This window comes from Schistocerca piceifrons, chromosome 6, assembly GCF_021461385.2.
Source record: "Schistocerca piceifrons isolate TAMUIC-IGC-003096 chromosome 6, iqSchPice1.1, whole genome shotgun sequence".
NCBI classification, from domain to species: Eukaryota; Metazoa; Arthropoda; class Insecta; order Orthoptera; family Acrididae; genus Schistocerca; species Schistocerca piceifrons.
The window spans coordinates 378,927,127-378,953,119 of NC_060143.1; the positions used below are offsets into that span (position 1 = coordinate 378,927,127).

The window sequence follows — 25,993 nt, forward strand, 5'->3', positions numbered from 1 at the left end:
ACCATTTGTAATCTTCTCAGCCTAGACCAGCACTCAACACAGTAGTATCACAACTGTGCATCCGTTTCTGTATTCAACATTTACTCATGAATTCAAAGTTAAGCAGTCATTCACACTACTTATGTGTCTATCAGTCATCAACTACAGACCACCATCATATTTAAGACAAATGGTTTTTATATTCTGTCCAGGATTCCCATTATGGGCTTAAGGACTATTTCACAATATAAAGTGAATAGTGTCGTGGCCCAGTATGAATAATAAACCCTTAAATAGGCCCTGCAATAATTGAAGACCCAGGTATTCATTTGTCTCCCTGTTTTTAGGTGAAAAAGTACCATTACATTTACGTAACAGTCAAACAAATCTCTTGCACTCTGTGCATCTCATGTACTCCAGAATAGGTCCCTAACAAATGTGTCTACTTCCATGCAAGAGCATGTGAAAGAGTGTATGTCTTAACTTACCCCAATTTGGTATGTGATACTTACAGTGAAGAGTGACTGCCATTTTCCCAGTGTACAGAAGGAAAAGCACTGTTCCATATAAATAAACAAAATCTGCAAACACTGCATCTGCTGAGTTGCCACAGTTGTAATAAAGATATCCAAAAACCAACCCAATGGTCAAATGAGCTAAGAGCCTGTTGATGAGGTGACTCTGCAGAGCAAAAAAAGCAAAGCAATAATAGGAATATTCTTGCTTAAAGCAGAAAACATTCTACTAATGGCTGACAACTGAATGATTGTTGCGTTATTAATATTATTACCATCATTATTGTCATTATTATTATTAAATAGCATGATAACAAATTAACTTAGCTCACTGAGACTACTTCCATTTATTAACTTACACAGTCTCGACGTAGGCATGTGAGGCTCCTCCTGTACAATAAATAGTACTGTAGAAATATATTAGCTCCTTGGGTAGATTTTTCCTCCTTGTGTGATTGTTTATTTTTATTTTTATCATCACTAAAATGGTATTCCAGTTTATGCAGATCCACGTCTTGAAAGAAAATAAACATACTCAATAAAATATAGCATTGGTTATTAGGTATCATAGACCTAAGGATGATCAGTTAATCAGAAATATAAGTATTGTTACACACACAATATAAAGTGGACAAATGGGAAGCGTACATGTAACATCACTTTAGTCCACAGTCTTGTCCAGAGTAAGATACATTAGGTGGTAAGGGAGGCAACAAGCCCCGTATTTAAATTTTTCACAATGGAAAACAACGAAGACATCTGCTGAGATATCAGAAGGAGAAATACTACTGTCTTGGATGTACTCGAAAGATAATGGATTATTCTATCTGATGGGAAAATTCCAAGAAACATGTCACTTCTTATTACATGGTCACAGAAGCAGCAACATTGCTAATAAGTCATCAATACTGAAAAATTTTATCTGGCAATAAATGCATGTTACATATCCCCAAAGCAGTCACTAAATATTGACAGAATGTTAACAACTAGTTAGTAGTATCTAAGTGACATTATAAAATTGAGTACCAGAAAATAAAATTTACCCATATTACACAACATGGAAAATGAAAAAAATTAACAAGATTTAAGACATGGAAAATATAATATTCAATCTGTTCTGTGTTGTAATACAGGAAAGGCAACAATTCAAAGTTTCACACAAAACAACAGAGAAGGAGATGGGTTAACTATGAAGACAATGAGCTGACAAGAAACTGTATTGACTTCCCAAATGATTTGTCCATTTTTTTTTTACTTGATAAATTTAGCACATATGCCAGGACCAAATGAGTTAGCACATATCATGCAAATCACTGAATTTCAGTTACGTCAAGCACTAGACCAAGAGTCCTACCTGGAGAGCAGTGACTGTTGACTGTGGATGGCAAACTAGGATCCATACTAGAGCCAGAGTGTCAACCAGAACCATCAGTATTACTCTGATGGAAGCTAGACTATGAGTAATGATGCTGTTCACCAGGCTCCTGCTTATACACCAGAACCTTTCTAGCTATCTCCAATATTGTAGCAAAAGATTCAGCTGGGCAGCTGAATGGCACAAAGTTGTAATCAGGGGGTTGGGAGCAGATTTTGCCATGGTGTTAGTGGTGATCATTAGCTAGAGTGAGACTGACAAGGAAAGTGCAATTTACTCAAATATATCAAGCAGCAATATACTGTGCTGATTCTGGCATAATGGTATAGAGAGCGAGCGTTAGATTACAAAGATTATACGTACGTCATTCTTGCTGAGCGAACAATGAGCAGCGTGCTTACGCGCAGAGCCACATCCATTCTATTCTATAACCTTTCCTACAATATGACAGATACATCTGTACCTTCAGGACAATGCCCATAAACACACTTCTCATGTTATTCAAGATGCCCTCCACAATGTTTGTAAACTCTCTTGTCAATCACCAAGTTTGTATCATACATAGTGGGACAGCTATTGGTTGGTCAGCATTAGAAGCTATATCCTTAAACCAGTTGCAATGAAAGGTAGAAGAAGCATAGAATACTATCTCTCAAAATGAAATGTAGTACCACTATTATTGATATTTCTGTTACAGAGTCTCATCTAAATCCTTGTCATGTGCACTGATTTTTGTGTAACAAAGCAGACAGTGGCCCTGCCACAATGGTAACAATGGTTCCTGAAAGATCACCGAGCACTCTTCGCAAGCAGGATACACTCAACCCTTGTGAGGCAAACTGAGAGGAGCTAATTGATTGAGAAGTAGCAGCTCCAGTCATGAAAGCTGACAATACCAGGAGAGCAGAATGCTGATCACATGCCTCTCCATATCCACATCCAATGATGCCTATAATCTGAGGATGACATGGCGGTCAGTTAGTATTGACAGGGTCTTCCAAGGCCTGTTCAGATGGGGTAGAATTAGAAGTAGTAGCAGCAGCAGCAGCAGTAGTAGTACATATATTTCACCTACAGTGCAATTTGACATCCCTTAAGGCTATATCCTGAGATACCGCACAAGAGAGACATTTTACATATCAGATTGCCGACATCTTATAAACAAGTAAATTGTCATTTTTCTCACATGTATGAAAATGAGTTTCTACCATTTACAGAAGTATTTACAGTTTATTGACAAAGATAAAAATTACAAAACAACATGAAGTTTATAACAGAGTCCTTATTTTAAAAAGCACCTTTACTTAACATCTCTACAATAATTATGAATAATTTTTGGCTCTACCAGTACTTATTTTTCTGTTTTTGCAGTGTTCAGTATCTTCCAAAATATATTTTCAAGAAACAATTTAAGTTTTTGCCCTTTCTTTATTATTATTGTTATTATTTTGCAACATTTCCATGCAAATAACATTATTAATATTTTCCTGAGAGGGAAATGATCTTCAAGGTTTAAGTTAAGAAAAAAAACCCTTACCTCCTTTGCTAATGTAATGTACAGAGGTATCAGTTTTCATCTTTTCAGCACTGGCTGCAGCTAATTCCTCTATGTCTACACCACATTCACCCACGCAGACATCAATCACTGAAATAGTGAAACTGCTATTAATAAACAGTAATGTGCAAGAATATATCTGTGTGTGTGTGTGTGTGTGTGTGTGTGTGTGTGTGTGTGTGTGTGTGTGTGGGCGCGCGCGCGTGTGCCATATATACGTAACATAGGAAGTGGAAATATTATGAAAAACCCCATAATGTTCTTGACCAATTTCCTTCAAATTTTATACTCTGCAAACATTCAGATGGGCATAGGCTATATCTTTTTTAATACACATAATATACAAATATTCATGTAATCTATGAAGCATAAATGTTGTTACCAAAAATCTCAAAAATTTTTTGAACAATTTCAAATTTTTACACAACACTCTAAGGAACATTCAGACAGACATAGCTACACATTTTTTTTGAAAATGACGATGTAGGAGGACATGTAAACCATTAGCCAATTTGTTTCTGTCGTGTTCTTCTTTCTCCTTATAATATATATATCAAACAAAAATTGTGTACACAACAAAGTGCTCTTTGTTTTCATCATCACCTATTTACAAAAAATGAGGGAAGTTGGATTTATGGCTTATCACATTATGATTAGAATCCTACTACAGGATCTGAATCATCCAAAACTTTTGTAATCCTATCCTTTCACAGTTTTAAACTATGTAAAATACTCTCACTGAAGCTACAATTCTTTCAGATCCAGCTGAAGTACTATCGTACCCTGTACATCAATAATCTCAACCAATTTACCCATTCATTTTAAGTGACTTCAATTCCCAATCAAAGTTTTGTTTGTAATAACAATAAACAATGCTCAAGGTCAGAGAGAGAGGTAAGAGGACAGCAAGGGGGAGGTAGGAAATGGACATTGAGAGGGAAGACAAGGAGATGGATTGGGAGAGGGGAGAAGAAGGTGATGCACAGAGGGAGGGGGTAAGAGGTGGAGGAGGAGATAGGCAGATGGGAAGGAGGAGATAGACAGAGGTAAGAGGGAGGTAGGGGAGTTTAAGAGTATATGCAATTCCCGTACATATTTAGCAATTCATTCCTACTGTATTACATTTTCTTTAGCTGTAACCATTTCCTCTGAATCACCATCCTCTCCTGGCATCATTTTTTTGTTAATATCTTGACTGGCTTTATAAAAGTAATCTGGAATTGCTTCTGTAATTTAATTATTTTCATTATTATTTAAGATATAATTTAAATTTTTGTCCATTATTTATTGTTATTATTAGTAGTTTGCAACCTGTCTTGAACTATACAAACATTTAAAAATATCTTTGTCCTTATAGCTGTATGTTGTCCTTATAGCTGTTATTTACTGTGCCATGTGTCATCTCAACTGATGAAACATGGTGTCTCAACAATGTAAGTTTCTGTTTGTTTATTAATTAATACCTGTACTATTATGTTTTCCAATGTGCTGTGAATTAGCTATTTCATGGCCCATTTGAATTCCCGCTCCACCCAGCAGTTCACACCAGCACCGCTCATGTGCTCCAAGTGCACTAGAGGATATACGTATCAGCTGGTTGCTGAGTGCAGTGCCACATGAAAGTGACAAGCTCTGTCCAGGCTTAGTTGATGGGAGTTTGGTGACTGGAACTTTAGTTGCAACTTCAATGTGCAGCCTTGGACAGCAGTGGACAAATCTTGACTTGGCCCCGGGGCCATGCAGTGTGTGCTGGCTAAGTTTGTTTTATACCAGTGTGACTGGTCCAGGTAGTTGCCTGTGACACTGCGACTCCAGGTAGTTTTGAATTCAGGGCAGCCACTGTTGTCATCAACTACATACAGATGCAGTGCAGAAGGAGTTGGAATTTGGTTTTGGGCTGAGATCTATTACTGAGTGTCTCGTGAACTTTCACTGTCTGTTGTTACATCCAATCATCAGATTCCAATCAGCACTGCCTGGATGTCAATGGTATCTTCAGTGTGGCAATGCACTCCACAACGAGCTATAAGTGTACCCTCTAGTGTGCTGCAGAGTGCATCAGCTGTGCTGGCATGAACTCTGGGCAGGGTGGGAATTCAAATGTGCCCTGAAACTGCTAATTTATGGTACAATTTAAAACTCCCATCATCTTTATTTTCTTTATTCCATTAGAGATTTTTTCTTTTGATTTCCTTGTAACTGCATCATCTATTGCTTTCTGCCTGAATACCTTGGTTAATTTCTATGTTGCTGAACTTGTTGCTTGATTTGATCTGGTATACCTCCCTACCTTCCCAAGCACTAAATTTCCTGTCTGATTAGTCCATTTCTAGTTTACAATTATTTTTAATCTGCATCTTATGAGACTATCAACACTAGCAGTTTGAAAGTGGTTTAGGACACCACATTACCACATCTAATATGGTGTAGGAAAACCGTTGGCATTCAACATAACTTCCAATTATCTTGGAATGAATAAATACAGGTCCTGTATGGTTTTCAAGTAATATTATGCCATTCTTCCTGCAAAGTAGTGGCAATTCAGGTAATAATGGCGGAAGTGGAGTGTGATCATGCGCCCTTGTCTCCAAAGTAGGTCACAAAGGCACTACAATACTGAGATGTGCTGAATGTGATGGTCAGTGGAGACATGACAATTCATCTTCATGTTCACAAAACCAGTCCTGGATGATGCGAGCTATGTGAATAGAGAGACTCTGTTGTCTTAGAACACAGCATCATCATTGAGGAGCAAACATTTTATCATGATGTGGGGTTTATAAGCCAAAATAGTCATATAATTCTTAGTAATGTGACCTTGTGGAGTATGGGGTATGGCTGCCCAGATCATCACAAAACTCCTGCTATGTTACATTCTTGGGACATTAACTCAGTCTGAAATTTGAAGCAGTGGAAAACAAGACTCATCTGACTAAATGACATTCTTCCGTCACTCCACGGCCCACGTTGTGTGGCTTCAGCATCGTGTCTTCTTGTTATGGGAATTTGCATGACTGATGAGTTGTTTTGACATTTCAGTTTGCCTGCAATTCCCAGCTTCTGGATCTGCTTTCATATTGTTTCGGTGCTGGCAAGATCCATCAGTGTGACATTCAGTTCTGCTTTGACTTTTGCAGCTGTTGTTCATTTTTGTTTTTGTCAAAGTTACCTTCAATGACAGACTGTCACAATTGCTCAAAACACACTTTTGTCTGTATTGTGAATCAGTGGATGATGTTCTTCCATTTTCTCTCTATGCAGTATAAATCTTTGATACAGTGCCTCATGAAACACAAAACATTTCGGCTACCTTCATTATGGAAGTACTCTCCATATGAGCACCAACAATTTGCACTCACAACTATACAGAATACTGTTCTGACCACAACTAACACTCGTTCTTGGTCCAACACAACAGCGCAATCATCAGGCATGGATAGCATCTGCATGTATGTTCAAGCATGCTTTTCTGATGATTTATCCGTATTTTTGTCCACCCCTGTGTAAAAAAAGCTATAAACGTATGTCACTTCTCTGGAATGTATAAGACACCATCAACCATATGGGGGAAAAGTGAGTATTATTCAAGAAGAGGAATAACCTGTCTTTAGAAATTAATATTGAACAAAGGACCATTTATGCATTATACAACAGAGTAAGAAGTATAGATTTATTTGGAACTCATAAATTTTAAGAAAGCTTTGAGTCAGTTCCAACAAAATCCTTCACACCTACACTTGTAAAACATTCACTCCATCTATTAGGTTGGTACGTAAGTTCGTAGTGGGTTTTATTTTGGATGTTGGTATTCCAGTTTCTATGGGTTTATTTATCGACTGCCATTTTTTATTTGTACTTCACTATTGCTATTTGAGTTTACTTATTGTTGTTTTGTCATTTGGAGATAGTGAGTGGAGCTATGAATGCTAGAAAATACAGTGCCAAATGGAGAAATCGGAACATTTCTAACATATTCTTCTGTTTAAGTTCAACAGAGGAGTGACATCAGTGGAGGCAGCCAGAAACATTTGTGCCGCGTGTGGGGATAATGCCACTGGGCAGAGCACAGCAAGAAAATGGTTTACTCATTTTAAGGAGGATCGTTTTGACATTGGTGACTCTCCACTTTCTGGAAGACATTCTAGGTTTTATGAAGATCATTTAAAAGTATCAATGTACAATGATCAACATCAGTGTACTCAAGAGCTGACAAAAGTGATAAATCATCATCATTCCATCATCATGTGATATTTGCATGCAGTGGAGAAGGTTCAAAACTTCTGTGTATGGATACGTATGCTCTAAACCAAAATCATAAAAATCAGTGCGTGGCCATATGAACATGCTTGTCATAAATTGGCTTGTTAACACCACTAACCATTCCTATCCTGTATTGTCAGTGCTGATGAGAAATGGTGTCTTTAAGCTAATATAAGTAAAAGAAAGGACTGGTTGAGCCAAAGCAAGGTAGCAACACTCTGTATAAAGACCTGTACACATCCAAAAGAGGTAATATTGTGCATCTGGTACAATAGTGACAGTGTAGTGTACTACAAATTGCTTCCCCAAGGTGTAACTATATCTGCTGACATTTATTGTCAAGTGCTGCTACTCAATGATAACACCTGCTCGTATTCTGCTAGACTGATAAAAAACAAATTGCTGGGAATTTATTCTGTACCCATCTTATTCACCTGATCTTGTGCCCTCAGATTTTCACCTTTTCCACTCTCTATTAAAAAATCTTTAAGGAACTTCCTTTCCAGATGAAAATGTGCACTGAATATGGCTCATTCTTGGATTGCTCTGGACCTGTTAAAGCTGATGACTTGCACTTGGGTACAAGGCTATGGGGGTGGCTTTTTTTTACATGAAAGCTTCTTTTTGGTAAATGAGACATGCTGGTGTACTTTAAATGAAAGAACTACTCAAAAGATGAAGGTTCATCTGACAGCAATGGGGAGACACTTGTTTGGAATTACTGGGCAAGATGGGGGATTGTAAGTATGAGTCAGGGTCAGACAAGAGAGGTGGATGTAAGTACGACTGTAATGGAAATGAGTGTACACAAGATGAACACCATACAGCTACTAAAACAGGACCACAGACAGGGTAGTCATTAGTGAAAGTAGAAGACCCTGTTAATTGGGACTGTAATTGCGGTTCTTGTGATATTTATTACATTGGGTAATGGAAATGGTGTTATTTGGAACAAATGCTGAATACTGTATGCTGTCAATCATGATTGAACAGTAGTGAGCAGTGGAAATGTCAATTCTGATAAGAAATTACACATTTGCATTTTATCCCAGTTAGTGTTATTTCTTTGCCTCAAAATCACATGATTTCTACAGTCGCAGAAATGAAAAGTTACCCCACCATTGGCAGACTGCTGTAAATAGTGAAGGAGAATACATTATTGATGACTAAAGTCTCTGTTCTGTGTATCTGTTGTGTTTATTAAACTTATGGAAAAAAGGCTATGAACTTATGCACCAACCTAATATAACAGTTCACTGAAGAATATGTGGGGAGGGGGGGGGGGGGGGGTGTCCCAAAAAATACACTCAAAATTAGAGAGATCACAAAGGACCCTCTACAGATATACTCTATGACTAAGAACTAACAGGTGGAAATGAAAATCAATTCATTATTGTCAGTAACAATTTACACCCATTAGCAGCAATTGTTCAAAGTGATGATTAGTAGTCTCAGTTGGTACAGTACAGCAATGTTAATTTTTGCTAGACTCCCTAAAATATCCCTCCTGTCTGTTGTGGGGTAATGTCTAGCTAGAAGATATTTCAGTTTCTGTAGGGGTCCCATACACCAACTACTGCATGCATTATCAGAGGAAAAAAATCAGTAGGAGATCCAGTGATCTTGCTGGTATGGAACCAGATCTCCTTTTCCAACTGAGCAATGAATATATCATTGATAAAGTGTTCATAGACATTAATGTTTACCTTTCCTCCAGTAATATATGCTTCTCTATCTTTGCATTTGTCCTCTATCCTTTCCTGCTTAGCTATTTTGAATTCCCTATCAATCTCAGTTTTAGACTTTTATACTTCCTTTTGCCTGCTTCATTCGCTGCATTTTTATGTTTGTCCTTTCAATATCCAAGGATTTCCACCAGGCCTTGTCTTTTTACCTATCTGCTCCTCTGTTGCCTTTGTTATTTCATCTCTCAAAGCTACCCCTGTTTCAGTCAACCTCTGCTTTCTCTGAAACTTTCGACATCTGGTTCTTTCAATTTTATGTACGAACCATATCTTTAATTTCCTACCTTTTTGCAATTTCTCCATTTTAATCTGCGTTCAGAACCAATAAATTGTGGTCAGAGTCCACTTCTGTCCCTGGAAAAGTCTTACAATTTAAAATCTGGTTCCAATATACCTGTCTTATCATCTGAAACCATCCAGCATCTTCAGGTCTCTTCCACATATACAACCTTCTTTCACAATTCATAATCAAGTGATACTGATGATTAAATTATTCTTTGTGCAAAATTTTAGCAGGTGGGTGCCTCTTTCATTCCTTTCTCATAGTCCATCTTCACCTACTATTTTTCCTTCTCTTCTTTCTTCCTACTACCGAATTCCAGTCACCCATCATAATTAAATTTTCCCCTTCCTTATATGATCTCATCACACATTGTTTCAATCTATGCTACATCTGTGGAGCTAGTTAGCATATAAATGTACACTACTGTGACAAACGTTGACTTCATGTCTATTTTGACTATGATACTGCATTCACTGTGTTGTTAGTAATAGTTTACCCACATTTCTATCTTCCTGTTCATTATTCAATCTACTTTTGATTTTGTACTGTAACCCTGTACTCAACTATCCAGAAGGCTTGTTCATCCTGCCACCAAATTTCACTAATCCCCATTATGTCTAATTTCGATCTATCCATTTCCCTTTTTAAATTTTCTAACCTACCTGCTGATTAGTAGATCTAACATTCCATACGCTGACCCAAAAAATGCCAGTTTTGCTTTTCCTGGCGGTGACATCATATTGAGTACCCCCACTTGGGGATCAGAAAAGGGAACTATTTTATCTCTTAAATATTTTAGCCAAGAGGATACCATCATCATTTAACCACACAGTAGAGATACTTGCCCTCAGGAAAACTAAAGGCTGGAGTTTCCCCTTGCTTTCGATCACTCGCAGTACCAGCAAGGCAACGTCATGTTTGTTGGTGTTACAAGGCCAGATCAGTCAGTCATTCAGACAGTTGCTCCCTCAACTACTGAAAAGGCTGCTGCCCCTCTTCTGGAATCCCATGTTTGAGTGGTCCCTCTTACAGTGATGTTCAACTTTAAAATCTGGGGAATCAGATATGTGTTGCCTAAGTGGATATTTTGTACAGTTATTTGTTCTAAAGCATTGGAAGCAAACAATGAAGTATATAGGAAGTGTTCCAGAAAGAATCTGCTTGCATAATGACAACACATCCCTGAAGACAGCTACCACCACTGTTTGGATCAAAGACTTATTAGTCCAAATTATTTATATGACTTTTTGTACCATTCAAGAATAAGTTAACAGTAGATCTTTCTTTGGAACATGCTGTGTATCTAACAGCCCTGTATTTAACATGAAAGTTAAAAAAAGTTTTGAATATTATGTGTTGCAGTGTAAGTGAGGTGAAAAATGTATTTAACACAATGCACATTTCTCAAAGCAAAATAAATAAATTAATAAATATACTGTTTTGGTCTGGTAAGTTCCATTCTTTGGCCTGAAGCCTTGTAAGGTAACATATCTACAGAGTAAAAGACATAGATGCTTGGAAATACTCACTGAAGTCTGCTGGGTTGTGGTAAGGAGGGCAGTGCAATCCAAAAGAGTCCAAGAATGGTAGCAACTGTGATGGTGTGCCCTGGTAAACACAGCGACCTGCAGAAAGTGTATATACATGGTCAAACATCTGGAAAAGTAGTGCACTGGGCTGGTGAATTGTACAGACTACTGTACGGCCCTCCTGTGCCAGTAGCTTCAACAATGACAAGCACTGAGAACACGACGAACTGTCCAGGCCCCTGTGGATGTAAGAAAAACAGCAATCACTGCCAATGTTCACAAGAGAGAACACATAAAGGTGACACATTTTGACTAATTCTATGAATTTATGGTGCAGTCAGAACAATCAAAATATTTTTATATTTATGCAGATTGTTAATAATATGAACATTAATGACACTCAAGAATATGTTCTACTGACAGACAATATCTACATCCTCAGAATGACCACAAATCACTGAGGAGAAATGCTGAGGTGTGTGTATCATTGTCTGCCAGCAGTAAATGCTGTGTAAGAGATCATTATATCACACTGAAGCTGAAGTCAAAGAAGGGGGGGGGGGGGGGGATTCCAGGGCCACAAGAGCAAATTGATGGATTTCAAAGAGTAACAAATGATCTCTCTCTGGAAATGGTTTGCTGATGTTTAGTTTATTGCATTGGAGCATTTGATGACTCACAGTTAAAATACCAGAAGAAGTTATGGATTATTAAATCTGAAAGAATAAATTTAAGTATCACCATGATGGCAACCTCTTCTTTTTTTGTTTTAAATGCAGGCTGGCTGATCACTAACATAAAATGTAAAGCCACCCACTCTGTAGCACTGCACATTCCAGTGACCGAGTAAATACTTCTGAGATGTTCCGATCATACAACATGTTCATGAGCATTACTGGGTGTATCAGTTTGCAGATATTAAATTAAACAATCAAATAGTCTCAAGCGTAGGTAAAGCAGGTGGAACACTTTGGTTCATTGGTAGAATAGTAGTGATATGATATTAGTCTACAAATGTGATTGCTTAGAAAGCGCTTGTGTGACTCATCCTAGAATACTGCACAAGTTTGTGAGATCCATACCAAATGGGACTAACAAGAGATATTGAACATATACAGAGTCAGGCTGCATGAATGGTCACACACTTGTCTGTCCCATGGGAGAGTGTTACAGAGATACTGAAGAAACTGAAGTAAGAAGACACTTGAAGATAGACCCAAATATATAACACTATAGGGAAAAATGATCTTCATTATCCTTTTTGAGAGCTGTCGGTGGCACAGAAAGGAGTTTAATATGTAACAATAAAATTCTTTGATCATTTGCCCAGTAACGTAAAATGTCTGACAGGTAGCAAAGCACATTTTAAATCTGTCCTGAAATCATTTCCCCCTGGACAATTCCTTCTATTTAATGGACTGATTTCTATTTGAAAACTGATAACCTGCATAAAAAGTGTAGTTACATGCATAGGACTAAAAAACAATGTGTTCATTAAAGTTATTACTAATCATGTATACATATCATGTAAACTGACTCGTTCCACATAGTTTTGATAAAAGAATCATTCACATGATCTATGGAAAATGTAACTAATAAGAAACTAACTCATTATCCTGAGAAAGCCTACTTACAAAATTTCTCTCCTGTAGCAATCATGAGGATGAGATAACATTAATTACAGCATGCACAGAGGCACTGTCAGTTATTCTTCTGGCGCTCGATCTGGAACGAGAAGCCCTAAACTGGTACAGTTTGAAGTATCGCCCCTTATGTGTTTCACAGTGGTTTATAGAGAGTGGATGTAGATCAGTGGTAGTCAACCTGGTCCCTACCACCCACTTGTGGGCATTCCAGCTTTCATAGTGGAAGCTAGACAAGTGAGGATTGAAAAATTTGCATTCATTTTCACAAAATTTTGAAAAAAAGTATGTGGTAAGTAATTATTATTTAACTTGCTTTGACCCAGCTTTACAAAATTTTGTAACATACAGCTACTTCCCCACTTTATAAATGACCATCAGTGTGGAGCTGGTGGATGGTCAGAAAATTTTACTGTTTATTGAGATAAAAAGTGGGCAGTACGTAAAACAAACTGACTGCCCCTGAGGTAAATGTAGATATGCCACTGCCTTCCTTCAATCTGTGAAAATACCTACCTAATATTATAAGAGTTCAAAGTCATGTCAGCAATGAGGCCCAGAATTCGCACAATCTGAATTTGTTGTCTGAGTTGACATTACTCTGTGACTACCTTGAACCCAGTCCCAGTTTGCATGTTACATATGTAACGACTTCCAGGGGCAACAAAAATACGATTTTCAGTATTTGCATAGTTACTGACCAAATTAAAAAAAAAGTGTTGTCATACTCTATTCATTAAGAGGTATAATCTTGTGTTAAATGTTTAACACAATGAGACACATATTACAGTTAGAAACTGTGTTTGTCTTGAGACAACATAACTCACAGTGCACAAATACCGAATCTTTATTTACATGTACATCAATACACCTGATGCTGTGTGGTGGAGGGTACTTTCTGATCCCACCTTCTCTGTTCCATTCATGAATGGGAAGAATGATTGCAAATATAGACCAGCGCTCTCTAGCAGGCGCTGCGCAGTCCTACGAGCGCCGCTGCAGATTCTGCCCATTTGATCAAGAGTAGACGTCTGGGACACTTCGCTTCATGTAGCGGCTTTGCACTACTTACGACCGGTCTAAGGCTTCGCACCTCAGTGCAAAGTTATGTATTCATCTTCCTGCTAAAGTAAAGGTGATTTTAATTCACACTTGCAGTACCGAGAAATTTTCACCTTTTCCTGCTCCTACTAGCTTTCGTCATTCGGCCAACCTTTCAGTTTTCAGGAGCAGATCCACGCGCCGCCTTCCAGGCGGGACACAAAACCTACGAGTCGACTTACAGTATTTAGTACATGAGAAAAACGCGTTTTTCGATTTTCTTGCTGTAAAAAATACAATATGTACATGAAGCAATGCTACATCAACTCCTAGAGTCAGTTTTTCGATAGAGTTTCTCCTTTTCTTTAAAAAATTATAAACGACTCATTTCGGGTTTGCACGTCTTCTTCACTATATAATGCTTCTCATTCTATTCCGAGAAAACTAACCAGCACTCAAAACTGATTTCTTTCGTGTCTTATAGTTGCATATCGCAGCTTGAAGATGAAGTGTCTTATTTTTCCGACACTTGTGATGGTTACTGTGATATTTAATTTTCAAGTATGATGCACACAAATTTTGAAAGGTTTGGCAGTGAAAAACGTCACTGGCTGCTTGACGTTTGGTTATTTTAGGTGATAGATTGCTGTGTACTAAATGTGGCTAATATATCGAAATTGTTTTTAAAGTTGGAACAAAAGCCATGTCTCACTAAAGTATGAAGAAAGTAGAAGTTAAAATATTTTTATTTGAGCGTGCCACGTGCAAGTACCTGCAGGTAGGTCTTGAATAGTTCGTGGAAATCAAGGCACCTTTTTCAAACTAGCGATCGCGATTTATTGTTGTACTTGCTGCTGAAAGAAAATGATGATGACGCTCTACACCAACAGTTACATAATGGAAAAACTAAAAAACAAGCCATATCTAGGATAAAGTGTTACAAAAAAATGGTTCAAATGGCTTTGAGCACTATGGGACTCAACTGCTGAGGTCATTAGTCCCCTAGAACTTAGAACTAGTTAAACCTAACTAACCTAAGGACATCACAAACATCCATGCCCGAGGCAGGATTCGAACCTGCGACCGTAGCGGTCTTGCGGTTCCAGACTGCAGCGCCTTTAACGGCACGGCCACTTCGGCCGGCACGATAAAGTGTTACACAAGTTTCTTTACGACACTTATCAATGGCCATGTATTGAATAAAGTTATGTGAGTTCTCCAGGTTCAATATGGCCTAGCTTAACTATGTCCTAGATCTGATAAAAGAAGAGTTCGGGAAGGCCGCGCGGGATTAGCCGAGCGGTCTCAGGAGCTGCAGTCATCGACTGTGCGGCTAGTCCCGGCGGAGATTAGAGTCCTCCCTCGGGCATGGGTGTGTGTGTGTTTGTCCTTAGAATAATTTAGGTTAAGTAGTGTGTAAGCTTAGGAATTGATGACCTTAGCAGTTAAGTCCCATAAGATTTTTTTTAAAAAAAAAAAAGGTTCGGGAAGGATCCATCAAATAGATATTTCTATCCAATAACACCTGACGCAAAATTAGCCAGAACATTAATAGGTCAACATACTTTGAAGACCACAGTCGTTTATTTACGATTTATTTTGTCGCGAATGGTGCTTTTTCACATATTAATACCTGGGAACTACAAACAAAAGCAGAACAATCGCATTTTCACTTCAGCTAGAACATGCTATTGTGTTCAGGACAGTAAAGCAAGTGTGTATTAAAATTGGAATGTCTTGCACAGCTATAGAAGAGATTATCTGATCTGCGTCAACACTTAACAAACTGAATCTGTCATGGCCACAGGGACGCGCACGCTGGTAAGCGGTATGCAACTAAATGCAGAGCATGCTATGGCACATTTTAAGTAAGAGGCAGCTTCGTAGACTACTACAGTATCACATTTGAATAAATGAATGCCTTTGAAGGAAACCAAGCAACTCCTATGCCAGACTATATCCAAGATCTAATTTCTATTTTGTGTTACCCATAAATAACCTACTTCTATATTCTGCACCCCTCTGAAGTGCGTCACAGAGGGTATGGCCCATTGTACAAGCTGTAAGGGCTTTTCTCGGTCCATTCACTTATGGGGTGCGGGAAGAATTAATGTTTAAATGCCCTTGTGCGTGCTGAAATTAACCGAAACTCGTCCTCGCGATACCTATCTGAGTGATATGATGGGGCTTGTAATACATTTCTAGAGTCATCATTTAAAGCCGACTCTTGGAACTTTGTGAGCAAGCAGTGTCGGGATAGCCTGCTACCTGATATATCCGTGACTGAGCCAATGTGGCCATCCATTTCACATCCCTACAATATGTTGCACCCAAGTATTTGCATGAGTTTAACGCTTCCAACTCTGACTCGTTGATAGTTGATACTGCAGTCATATACTACGTGTTTTTTTTTTTTTTTTTGTGTGAAGGACACCCTTTTATCTTTGTGAACATGTGAAACACGTTACCAATCTGTGCATTGAAATTTTAGCATCATCTAACTGCATATTCGTGCAGCTTCTTTCAGACACTACTTCACAATAGATATCTGCATTATCTGTGAAAATCAGGGATTACTATTAATATTATCCACAAAGTCACTGATACACAACATGAACAGCACAGGTCTCAGCACTCTGAAGTTAAGTTTACATCTGTTGATGACTCTCCATCCAGACCTCCACTTGTCTGCACATTTGAATTAAAGAGACAGGTTCACGAAAAAATGACAAGAAGTTCTCATAAGTCAACAGGTTCATGCAAATGACAGAAGTTGCAGATGTGTTTTAAGGGGACTTCAGTTAAAACCATACCGGGTAAGTGTTGTGTCAGAACTGAAGGAGCCTGACCTGCAGAAGAGAGTGCATTTGTGTTCATGGCTGTTGAGAAATGTTGCTAGTGGTGTCTTGGACCCACCAAGGCTCATCATGAGTGACGAGGCGTGGTTCCATCTGTCTGTGTACATAAATTCCCAAAACAACCGGTACTGGTCGACAGAAAATCCACATGCGATACGCGATCGATCTCGTATCATTTCATCACGAGAAGATTGGTATTTGGGGTGCCATTTCCGCGACACGCGTCATCTATTGATACGGCAGTGAGCTCTAACGTGCATTTGGGAATCCTGGAGGAGTTTTATTGAAACTTGACGGAGGAGGAGCGTCAGACTTTACGGGGCAGTTTTACGTGCCGCACCCTGTACATACTGTAGGAGTTTGATTCTTTAGAACCGAGGGTTTACTGTAGTTACTGAAATAAGAAGTCAACATACGGCCGATCAAAAGATATGGAGGCTGATTTATATTCAGAACCGTTTTCTGGGATTCTCACTACGAAGTCTCTGCGTTGTTTTTATTAAATTTTGTCGTTATTAGTGTCTTTTTTTAGTACTGTGATTCTACTTCCGTATCGGCACTTTAAACTCGAATATCACAACAGAAAAATGCAAGTTTCGGAAACGAGGCAAAGATTCAGGCATAACACTTAAAACTGTGATAACTAACTGACAGCCCAAGCATACACGACGGTTTCGCATCCGGAAAACGCGGCTAGGGGCGAAGTAAAATGAACGGAGAAATCTGCATGAACTACCGGGGTTTGGTGACGTGTATTTTCAGCACAAGGGAAGTCCGAAACCACAAAGCGACACTGAAAAGTGAATCACTTTTCTGTGCAATACCGCCTATTAATTATATTCCTCTGCGAGTGTAAAGACTTTCTCCCTCCGTCTTGGGAAGCTGAGATTAATGCGTCGAGGAAAAGACAGTTGCAATACATAAAGACTCTGTTATGTAGAAGGGTTATTAGACACTTGGCTAAGAGAATACGTGTTATTAGTTGGGAGCGTGTTCCATTACTCTTAGTCCTCTTTCTCGACACATAACGTAAGTCTTCGTTAGTGAAACTTTCTGAGTTCCATAAAATTCCGATGTCTCTCGCGAGAACATTCAATTCGTGTATGTTGCAGGCTCCCCCAGTTTTGCTTTTCAAATCTGAGACACTTTTCACAGAAATGAGTGTACAGTAGGTTCATAAGATAAGTCCGTTATGATAGGAAAGAGCACGCGTACTTGAATCTCACTCCATGCAAATGGTAGGCTAGATTGATTTTTTTTGCTATTGTATACGTAGAGAAAACAACATGCACAGTAACGTTTGTTGTTTGTTAAGAGACTTTTTCTGAGATAAACAATGCTTTGGAAGTGACACAGGAAATAGTGCAGACAAAGGACAAAGGAGACACATAAGGAAGGAAATAGCGCAGACGAAGAAGACACTTAAGAATAAGGGAATGAATTGTGTACTTCCGTTCTGTTGGGGAGAAGGGGAGGTGGGATGGATGGGGAAGGAGGAGGGGGACGGGAGAGAGAGAGAGAGAGAGAGAGAGAGAGAGAGAGAGACAGGCGGGGGGGGGGGGGGGACGGCGGAAGATTGGGGGGGGGGGGCACCTTGAAGAAGCAGAATAAGGAAAAAGAATGAAAAAAACATAACTTCTGGTTTGAAATTATATCGAATAGTAACTAGGAGTACATACGGAGGACCGACGAAACAGAAGGAAAGAGGACGAAAGAGTTCAGGACTGAAGGTACAGCATGTACAGAAAATTTGTTTACGAAATATCAGTTTGAGCGGAGATAAGGACGAAGTTCTGTTGGTTTTAAAAACATACAATTCACCATGGAGGTACGAAACGACCTATGTCTCTCTGTTTTCTTCCCGATTCTTTAGTTCTTTGTAATAGCGGTGGCTCCTAGGGACACAGAGATGACCACAGCCCAGTACAAACGGATTTGTATTTTCAAACATACAGCTATCCCCATCCATTGACAGAACACCGTACCCAGTAGTGGGAAGAAAGCACTAGTCACACCCGTACACAAGATGGATAGCGGAAGTGATCACAAAACTACCATCCAATTTCCTTGATACCCATTTGTTGTCGAATCTTAGAACATATTCTGAGCTTAAGCATAATGTGGTTTCTCGAGCAAAATGACCTCTTCCATACCAGCCAGCACAGATTCTGTAAATATTGATCATACGAAACAAAACTCGCACTTTTCTCACATGACATCCTGAAAGCCATGGATCAACGTAGTCAAATAGATGCAGTGTTTCTCGATTCCCGTAAAGCATCTCTCTGGGTACCACATTTACGGTTATTGTCAAGAGTATGAACGTAGCGTATCAAGTGAAATTTATGACTACATGGAGGATTTTTTGGTAAGGAGGACATAGCATGTAGTCTTGGATGGAGAGTCGTCGACAGATATGAAAGAAACTTCAGGCGTGCCCCACGGAATCTTGTTGAAATGCTTTCGGTATTTATTGATGACCTTGAGGACAATGTTAACAGTAAGCTCAGACATTTCGAAGATGACGCAGTCATCTCTAACGAAGCACTGTCTGAAAAAAAGCTACACAAATATTCAGTTAGATTTTGATAAGATTTAAAAAGTGGTGCGAAGTTTGGTAACTTGATTTAAATGTTCAAAAATGTAAATCTCTGCACTTCACAAAACGAAATTACAAATACGTGGGTGTAGCAGTTTGTAGGGATATGAAATGGAACGATCACAGACTCAGTCAGCCTTTGGGCAATCAGACAACAAAGGAGCTTGCTTAAAAATCACTCGTGCGCTCCATCCTAGAATACTGCTCACGTGTGTGGGACCCATACAAAATAGGACTAACAGGGGATAATAAACATATAAAGATAGGGTAGCACAAATTGTCACAGGTTTGTATGACCAGTGGAAGTGTGTCACAGAGGTGATGAAGAATCTTAACTGGTAGGCACCTGAAGAGAGACGCAAACTATCCTGTCTAAGCCTATTTAAAAAGTTTCAAGAATCGGTTTTAAATTGTAAGTAGGAATATATTGCAAACCTTTATGAACCGTAGGGGTCGCGAGGACAAGACTGGATTAATTACGGCCTCCCAGAGGAATTTAAACAGTAATACTTCCCACGCTCTATACGTGACCGTAATGGTAAGGAACCGTGGAAACTAGTACAATGGGGAGTACCCTCTGGCATGCGTCTCACAGAGGTTTGCAGAGTATGGCCATAGATGTAGATGATGGCCGAGTGTCACTTCTGCGGCTGCGATGGTCTATGTCAGCACAGACGTCTTTGTTAGGCCACGGAGAGGGAGGGAGGCTGTATCGTCAGCCTTAATGCATGTACTAGAGACATTCTATGCGGGCAGTCCCGATATATCGTATCGCCACAGCCGCTATCTGTAAAAAGTCGCGCATCCACACCTTCAGGGTCAACTGAACTATACGAAGGTATTCGGAGAGTAAGGTCCGATTCATCGCGAAATAGAAACCACAGTGAAAATCCGAAGAGGCTTTGCATAGATGTGTTGGTAAGTGTCACTTGTATGCCCGTCTATCGCGTCACATCGCTCCTTTCAGTTCTGAGAGCACAGTGAGCACGTAAAGATGCCTAGAACAATAGTGTCTCCCGTCAAGTAAGGGTGTCTGTGAGAAATTCCGCCTGATTGCATGCAGCCCACACAACGCAACTGTCATGCTTTTGCTTTTTCACGACCGCATACTGAGGACGCTCCTGCAGGATTTTCGATATGAAGTGTCTGATCATTCACCATACAGTCTGGACTTGGCTCCCTCTGATTTTCACCTCTGCTCACATGAACCGCTGGCCATGAAGACAAGATTTCGTCATAGACAACAAGCTGCGGCGACTATGCACTGAAGCTGCGGGAAGGTATAGCTAACAGTTGCAAGCAAATGAAACAGTTTTGATTTTCACTGTGGACTGCATTTCGCGACCGATCGGACGGTTACTTTTCAAACAGCCCTCGTAGAAATCAGAACGAGATGGTCTTTGTGCTTTTAATTCGTGTGTAACTAATTTAAAATTACTGAACAAGGAAAAAAAGAAAAGAAAGAGAACCCTTTTTCGGGAGGCAACATTTTTGCTATAATCTTCTCGAAAGTTAAAACTAGAAGATAGTATGGGTTTAAGAAATTTTGGCACGAAAACGCCGATTCGCTCGTCGGTCGAACTTTCTTGTGTGACAAAATACAGTGCCAGCGAATGCGAGGGCTAAGGTTGCGTCGTAAAGGAACTGGAGACAACCGCGCTAAGCGTTTACGCATCTGGCCCATCGCGAATGCAGCAGCCAGCGACAGTGACAGTCCAATCTTGTGATTTATCTGTTCTGTAACCATGTTGCCGGCCGGTGTGGCCGAGCGGTTCTAAGTGCTTCAGTCTGGAACCACGCGACCGCTACGGTCGCAGGTTCGAATCCTGCCTCGGGCATGGATGTGTGTGATGTCCTTAGGTTAGTTAGGTTTAAGTAGTTCTAAGTTCTAGGGGACTGATGACCTCAGCTGTTAAGTCCCATAGCGCTCAGAGCCATTTGAACCATTTTTGTAACCATGTTATCACTCTGTGTAACCATTGTATTAATGAGGTTGAAAATTAAATTACATATTAAACTTCCTGGCAGATTAAAACTGTGTGCCCGACCGAGACTCGAACTCGGGACCTTTGCCTTTCGCGGGCAAGTGCTCTACCATCTGAGCTACCGAAGCACGACTCACGCCCGGTCCTCACAGCTTTACTTCTGCCAGTATCTCGTCTCCTACCTTCTGGAAATTACATAAATAAACAAGCTTAATACGTATCGTAACCAAGAGAGCGAACTGTTGTAAACCTCGTAGTTTTAGATAATCAAGTACTGTACAAATTGTGGACTGCACGCGGAAAACAGTCCTCGAGTGTGATGTGACTGCTGTGAAACCAAAAATCAGAGGTAACGTACTCGAAATGTCAGATAAGAGAATAAAATTCTAAAATCTTATTTACATGCCAGCTGTTGGTTGGTTTGCTACAGCAGACAGCATTTTTACCTTCTAGTGTTATTTCTCTTCTAATTGTGTTTGTTGCCCTCATTTTGTTCCTGCGTGAAATCTGTTTTCGGAACCAACATTTCTGTTTCGTTTTCCTTGTGTTTAACTCTTGTTGCTGCTCTAATGCAATAACGTGCGCTGTAACATAAATATCTGCCCATATGATTTCAGTTGACACCATACTGAAAACTGTACGTAGGATTTGTTGCGCCCTGTGTGAACGGTAGCTCACGGTGCCGCCACAGAATGCCACGAGCTGTGGCGTCAATTTAGTTGCGTGTATGAACCCCGTGCAAAGTCACCTGGTCTCAACTGGAAATTCCTTAGGGGCACAAAAAATTTATATTCAATATTTCATATGCTTTCTGACAGAATTTAAGATTTTCAAATGCTTTCATAATCTAATCATTAAGATGTATAATCTACGTTCCAGGTTTAACACAGTAAGAGAAGTATTGCAATTGGAAACTGTAGGTATATGTCTTGAGGAACCGTAAATCACTGCGCGCAATTACCCTGACGACATTCATCCAGTATATGAGAATGAGAGCACTTAGTGACTCTCAACAAACTATAAACGTAATTTCAAACCTTTACGAAGATTTTTCTCACTGACGACCTTCACAAAATGACGAAAGGAAAACAGTTTACCGGTTACTACATTTCTGCCGTTCATGCAGTAAAACTTCGTCATCAGACATGACGTTTCAGTTTATTGCTTCTTTACTACCAACTCTATTCGCAACACATTTTACAAATAGCATCCACATATAGCACTTACTGTATCTACAAAATTATGTCACTGTACAACACATAGTTCAGCAGATATGACGTCATAACCAATGAGATGCGTGAAAAACTTGCTTTTGCTTAAAAGAGAGTGCAAATTGCCCAGACTACACTTATCCTGTGTTCGATAATGAGAGCACTTAGCGACCTCCAACAAACTATGAAAGTAATTTTACACAATTTCTCAACTTTTTCCCGCTTACAAGCTTAACGTCAAATATTTAACACAGTAACTCATCTGCAAAGTAATCATAAGTTCCAAGCTGCTTTGTACACAGGAGATCAATTCTTTAAGGAATCGGGGGTGGAATTACTTGGTGGTATCTGAACGCAAAGAGCTGCTACAGTGGTCGGCCAACGTTTTGTAATGCTCATCTGCCCAGGGCGGCTCCATTACAATCTACTTTCACAGAAGACAGGCGGCGCTGATCAGCATCCAGTTAAGAAATCTTCCGATCATCATATCCGAGCCACTACAGGCTAAGCTCCACCGAAGTGCCCGTCATTTAACAATTAGTACCACAAGCAGCTTATCAAACACAACGGTCGGGGAGAGGGCTCCTTTTTTAGCAGCTTAGCCCGGTTCTCAGAGCCAAGAAATTATGGGCTTTGGAGAAAACAGTGTTGCAACTCTTCAGAAACTTTGATGCTCCTCTTTTATGCGACGTTATAAAACTCAAAGGCTTCTTTCCAATTCCAATTTATATCTTGTATCTTCCTTTTCCTATTATTTATCGTGTCTTGGGGTTCCCCCATTTTCATAATTTAGCAAGTTTAAGTTTTTTTAAGCTAAGGACGGGAGGTCGTGTGCCCATCTGTCTGTGTGTTGTGTACCCGTTGTTCTGTGTGTTATCATGTTTTGTTGGTATCGCATTTTCTGAGGTGGAGTTTGGGTGGGAACTAGCCTAGCATTTCCCTACATGAGCGTGGAAAACCTCCAAAAAGAAAAACCACAGAATGTCTGGCAAATTAGATTGACGGTCTTCAATTCGCTGCGCGGAATCTATCCATGTCAGGCTTACCTCCGTCTCGCAAGCTACACGAGCAGGGCACCATTTCTAGTTAATATAGAGCACATCTTTTTCGCGTCGAAGGAGTAATTATTCGATACTTAGCGTTATTTCACTTGCTTTAATTCTGGTGCAGCAGACCGGCATGGTTGCAGCGACGGGCACGAGCCTGAGCGGTATTTTCTTACAGACGTTCAGAAGCCCAAACGATCAACAAATGAGTTGGCTGGAGGAGACTACGATCGAAGAAATGGACTTGGCAAAGTTGATTGAAGTGGGAATAAAATATTTTTTCGGTGAAAACTGGGCGTCAGATAGTGAGGTGAGCTTTTGACTTTCATATGTCTGATATCTAATCTACAGGTACTGTTACTTGCTGAGATTGCCAAGGAACAAAAAATTAGAGGTTGAACAGAATCGGCTTTAGTCCACTAGTCATCTTTTGGAATTCTCAGTGCGATCGGATTGCTACAGGTCTGCGCTGAGCTGTACCTAAGTCGTGTCTTTTTAACCTCGTTTTAGGAAAAAATTATACTTAGATGCGAAATTTTTACTAAACTTTCCGGAGTTTATATAAAGTCGGATTCTGCAAGATATTCATACATTAAAGGGGTTGTGCTCCATGTCTATATACTGTATCAACAAAACCATCCTCTCCTTGTTACTGTCGAATAAATGGAAACTAAGTGCATTTGCGCGAAGAGTGCTCTACTGTGTTTCACATTACTAGATCAGGACTTCAGTACACTGCTTTCGCGACATCGCGCTGTTGAAGACAGGAGAAGCGAATTGTTGGATGTATAGCTCTGAACGTAATTTGTCTATTGCATTTGTGTGAGTATATCCGTACTCGATTTGCAGTGCAACTACTAATTGCTTCACGGCATTGCAGTGTTTTGTCCAGCTGTGAATTGTCACAAAGCGTACAATACCCAAAGACTGCCGTCGCGCGAAAAGAATGAGAAGGGGGACGTAAGTGAGGAGAAAGCAGCGCGAATGCCCCGTTTCGTCAGCAGTTACGGTTGGCAGAGAGGTAACCCGCTAGCTTTATGACACAGTGGCGACGTGGAGGAGACAGGAAACAGTAGATTGAGGATGCTCACACAGCGTTATAGCGGTGTCCCCGACACGGATTTCCTTTGCACGCAATGTTTCCAAAAGCATGATGGTAGATCAGCCAAGCCGCTTTCTCAAGTTCCCCAAATGCCCAGCCCGGCATTTGCTTTAAGTGACAAAAGGAAGGAAACATAAATCTGGATAGCAGGACGGGGATGCGAACCGTAGTCCTTCCGAACGCGAGTCGCCACTGTGCCACTACTTCCGGTCTCAGTTTTCATATCAAGTTGAACTATAGGTCTCCCAAAGACTGACGGTAAGTCCATTCACAGATCACAGGAAGACCGTGGTAATACGAGTCGCGTCGCTAACACCAGACTACTGGATACCGTTCCAAATTTCGCACTCGTGTTTTTCTAGAAGCTGACAGCACCTGCTGGGTGGAAAAAGTCTCGATACGCAGTACTATGCGGTAAGCGATTAATGAACGGTCGGTAGTGCAAAATGTCAGATGTGCTACAGAAGTTGCTCGACTTTTACAACGCGTTGTTGGCCGATTTTTATAAGCGAAGAGACTGTCAGCTGAAGGTCACCGTGTAAGGCAGTCCGCATTTGGCGGGAACTGTAATTCGCGGTAGTTGTATTCAACTGAATACAGGAACTGAGGAAAGGACGAGAAAGTATCACAAACAAGGAGTATCTTAGTCGTCCTGTGGACCTTTTTGTAATGCCATTCTGCAGCGTATGGAAGGAATGATATGTGAAAATCGTCATGTGATAATCGACTAACTGGTGCGTTATTCGTTAGCGGTTGAATTCTCATAATGGTCCTATGCGTTACGTCCAAAAGCGGTTGAGTCCAGAACACAAATGGAACAGAATTATCCATATAACAACCCATGTCTCGCTATGAAGGCGAAGATGCTTTCCTAAAGATGATCATTACATGGATGTCATGTGTTCACCACTATAAGACAGAGTCAAGGCGATTCTCTTTGGTATGGAAGCATTCCTCCCACCCGCCATGAAAAATTCCTTCGAGGCAGTTCCATCGGCACCAAAGTTTTGGGACATTCAGGGCGTCATAATGCCGAAGTTCCAGTCTCTTGATCAGGTAGTTACAGCAGCATCCCACAGTACGACTGCGGCAATTACTACAGGCAACGTGGATTCCTGTCAGTGGGCTTGATGCTTCTGGAGGATAATGATGGCCTTCACATAGCAAACTTTTCAGTCTTGGAACCTCCACCGTACAGACATAACTTGGTCGCCAGTGATTTTCATCTGCCTGAGCCCATTACAAACTATCCGGATGCGCAGCACCT

General features: G+C 40.1%; 1 protein-coding gene across 3 annotated transcripts in view; it reads right to left on the reverse strand.

Moving 5' to 3' along the window:
• Window positions 1-25,993, reverse strand: part of LOC124802407 (ATP-binding cassette sub-family G member 1-like) — a 794,031-nt gene that overhangs the window by 20,245 nt on the left and 747,793 nt on the right. For all 3 annotated transcript variants that reach the window (XM_047263167.1, XM_047263166.1, XM_047263164.1), the window contains 4 exons: window positions 11,242-11,480; window positions 3,407-3,514; window positions 854-1,008; window positions 492-660 (listed from right to left, as the gene is read on the reverse strand). In XM_047263167.1, the coding sequence (XP_047119123.1) occupies window positions 492-660; window positions 854-1,008; window positions 3,407-3,514; window positions 11,242-11,480 (671 nt within the window). The remainder of the gene's footprint in view (window positions 1-491; window positions 661-853; window positions 1,009-3,406; window positions 3,515-11,241; window positions 11,481-25,993) is intronic.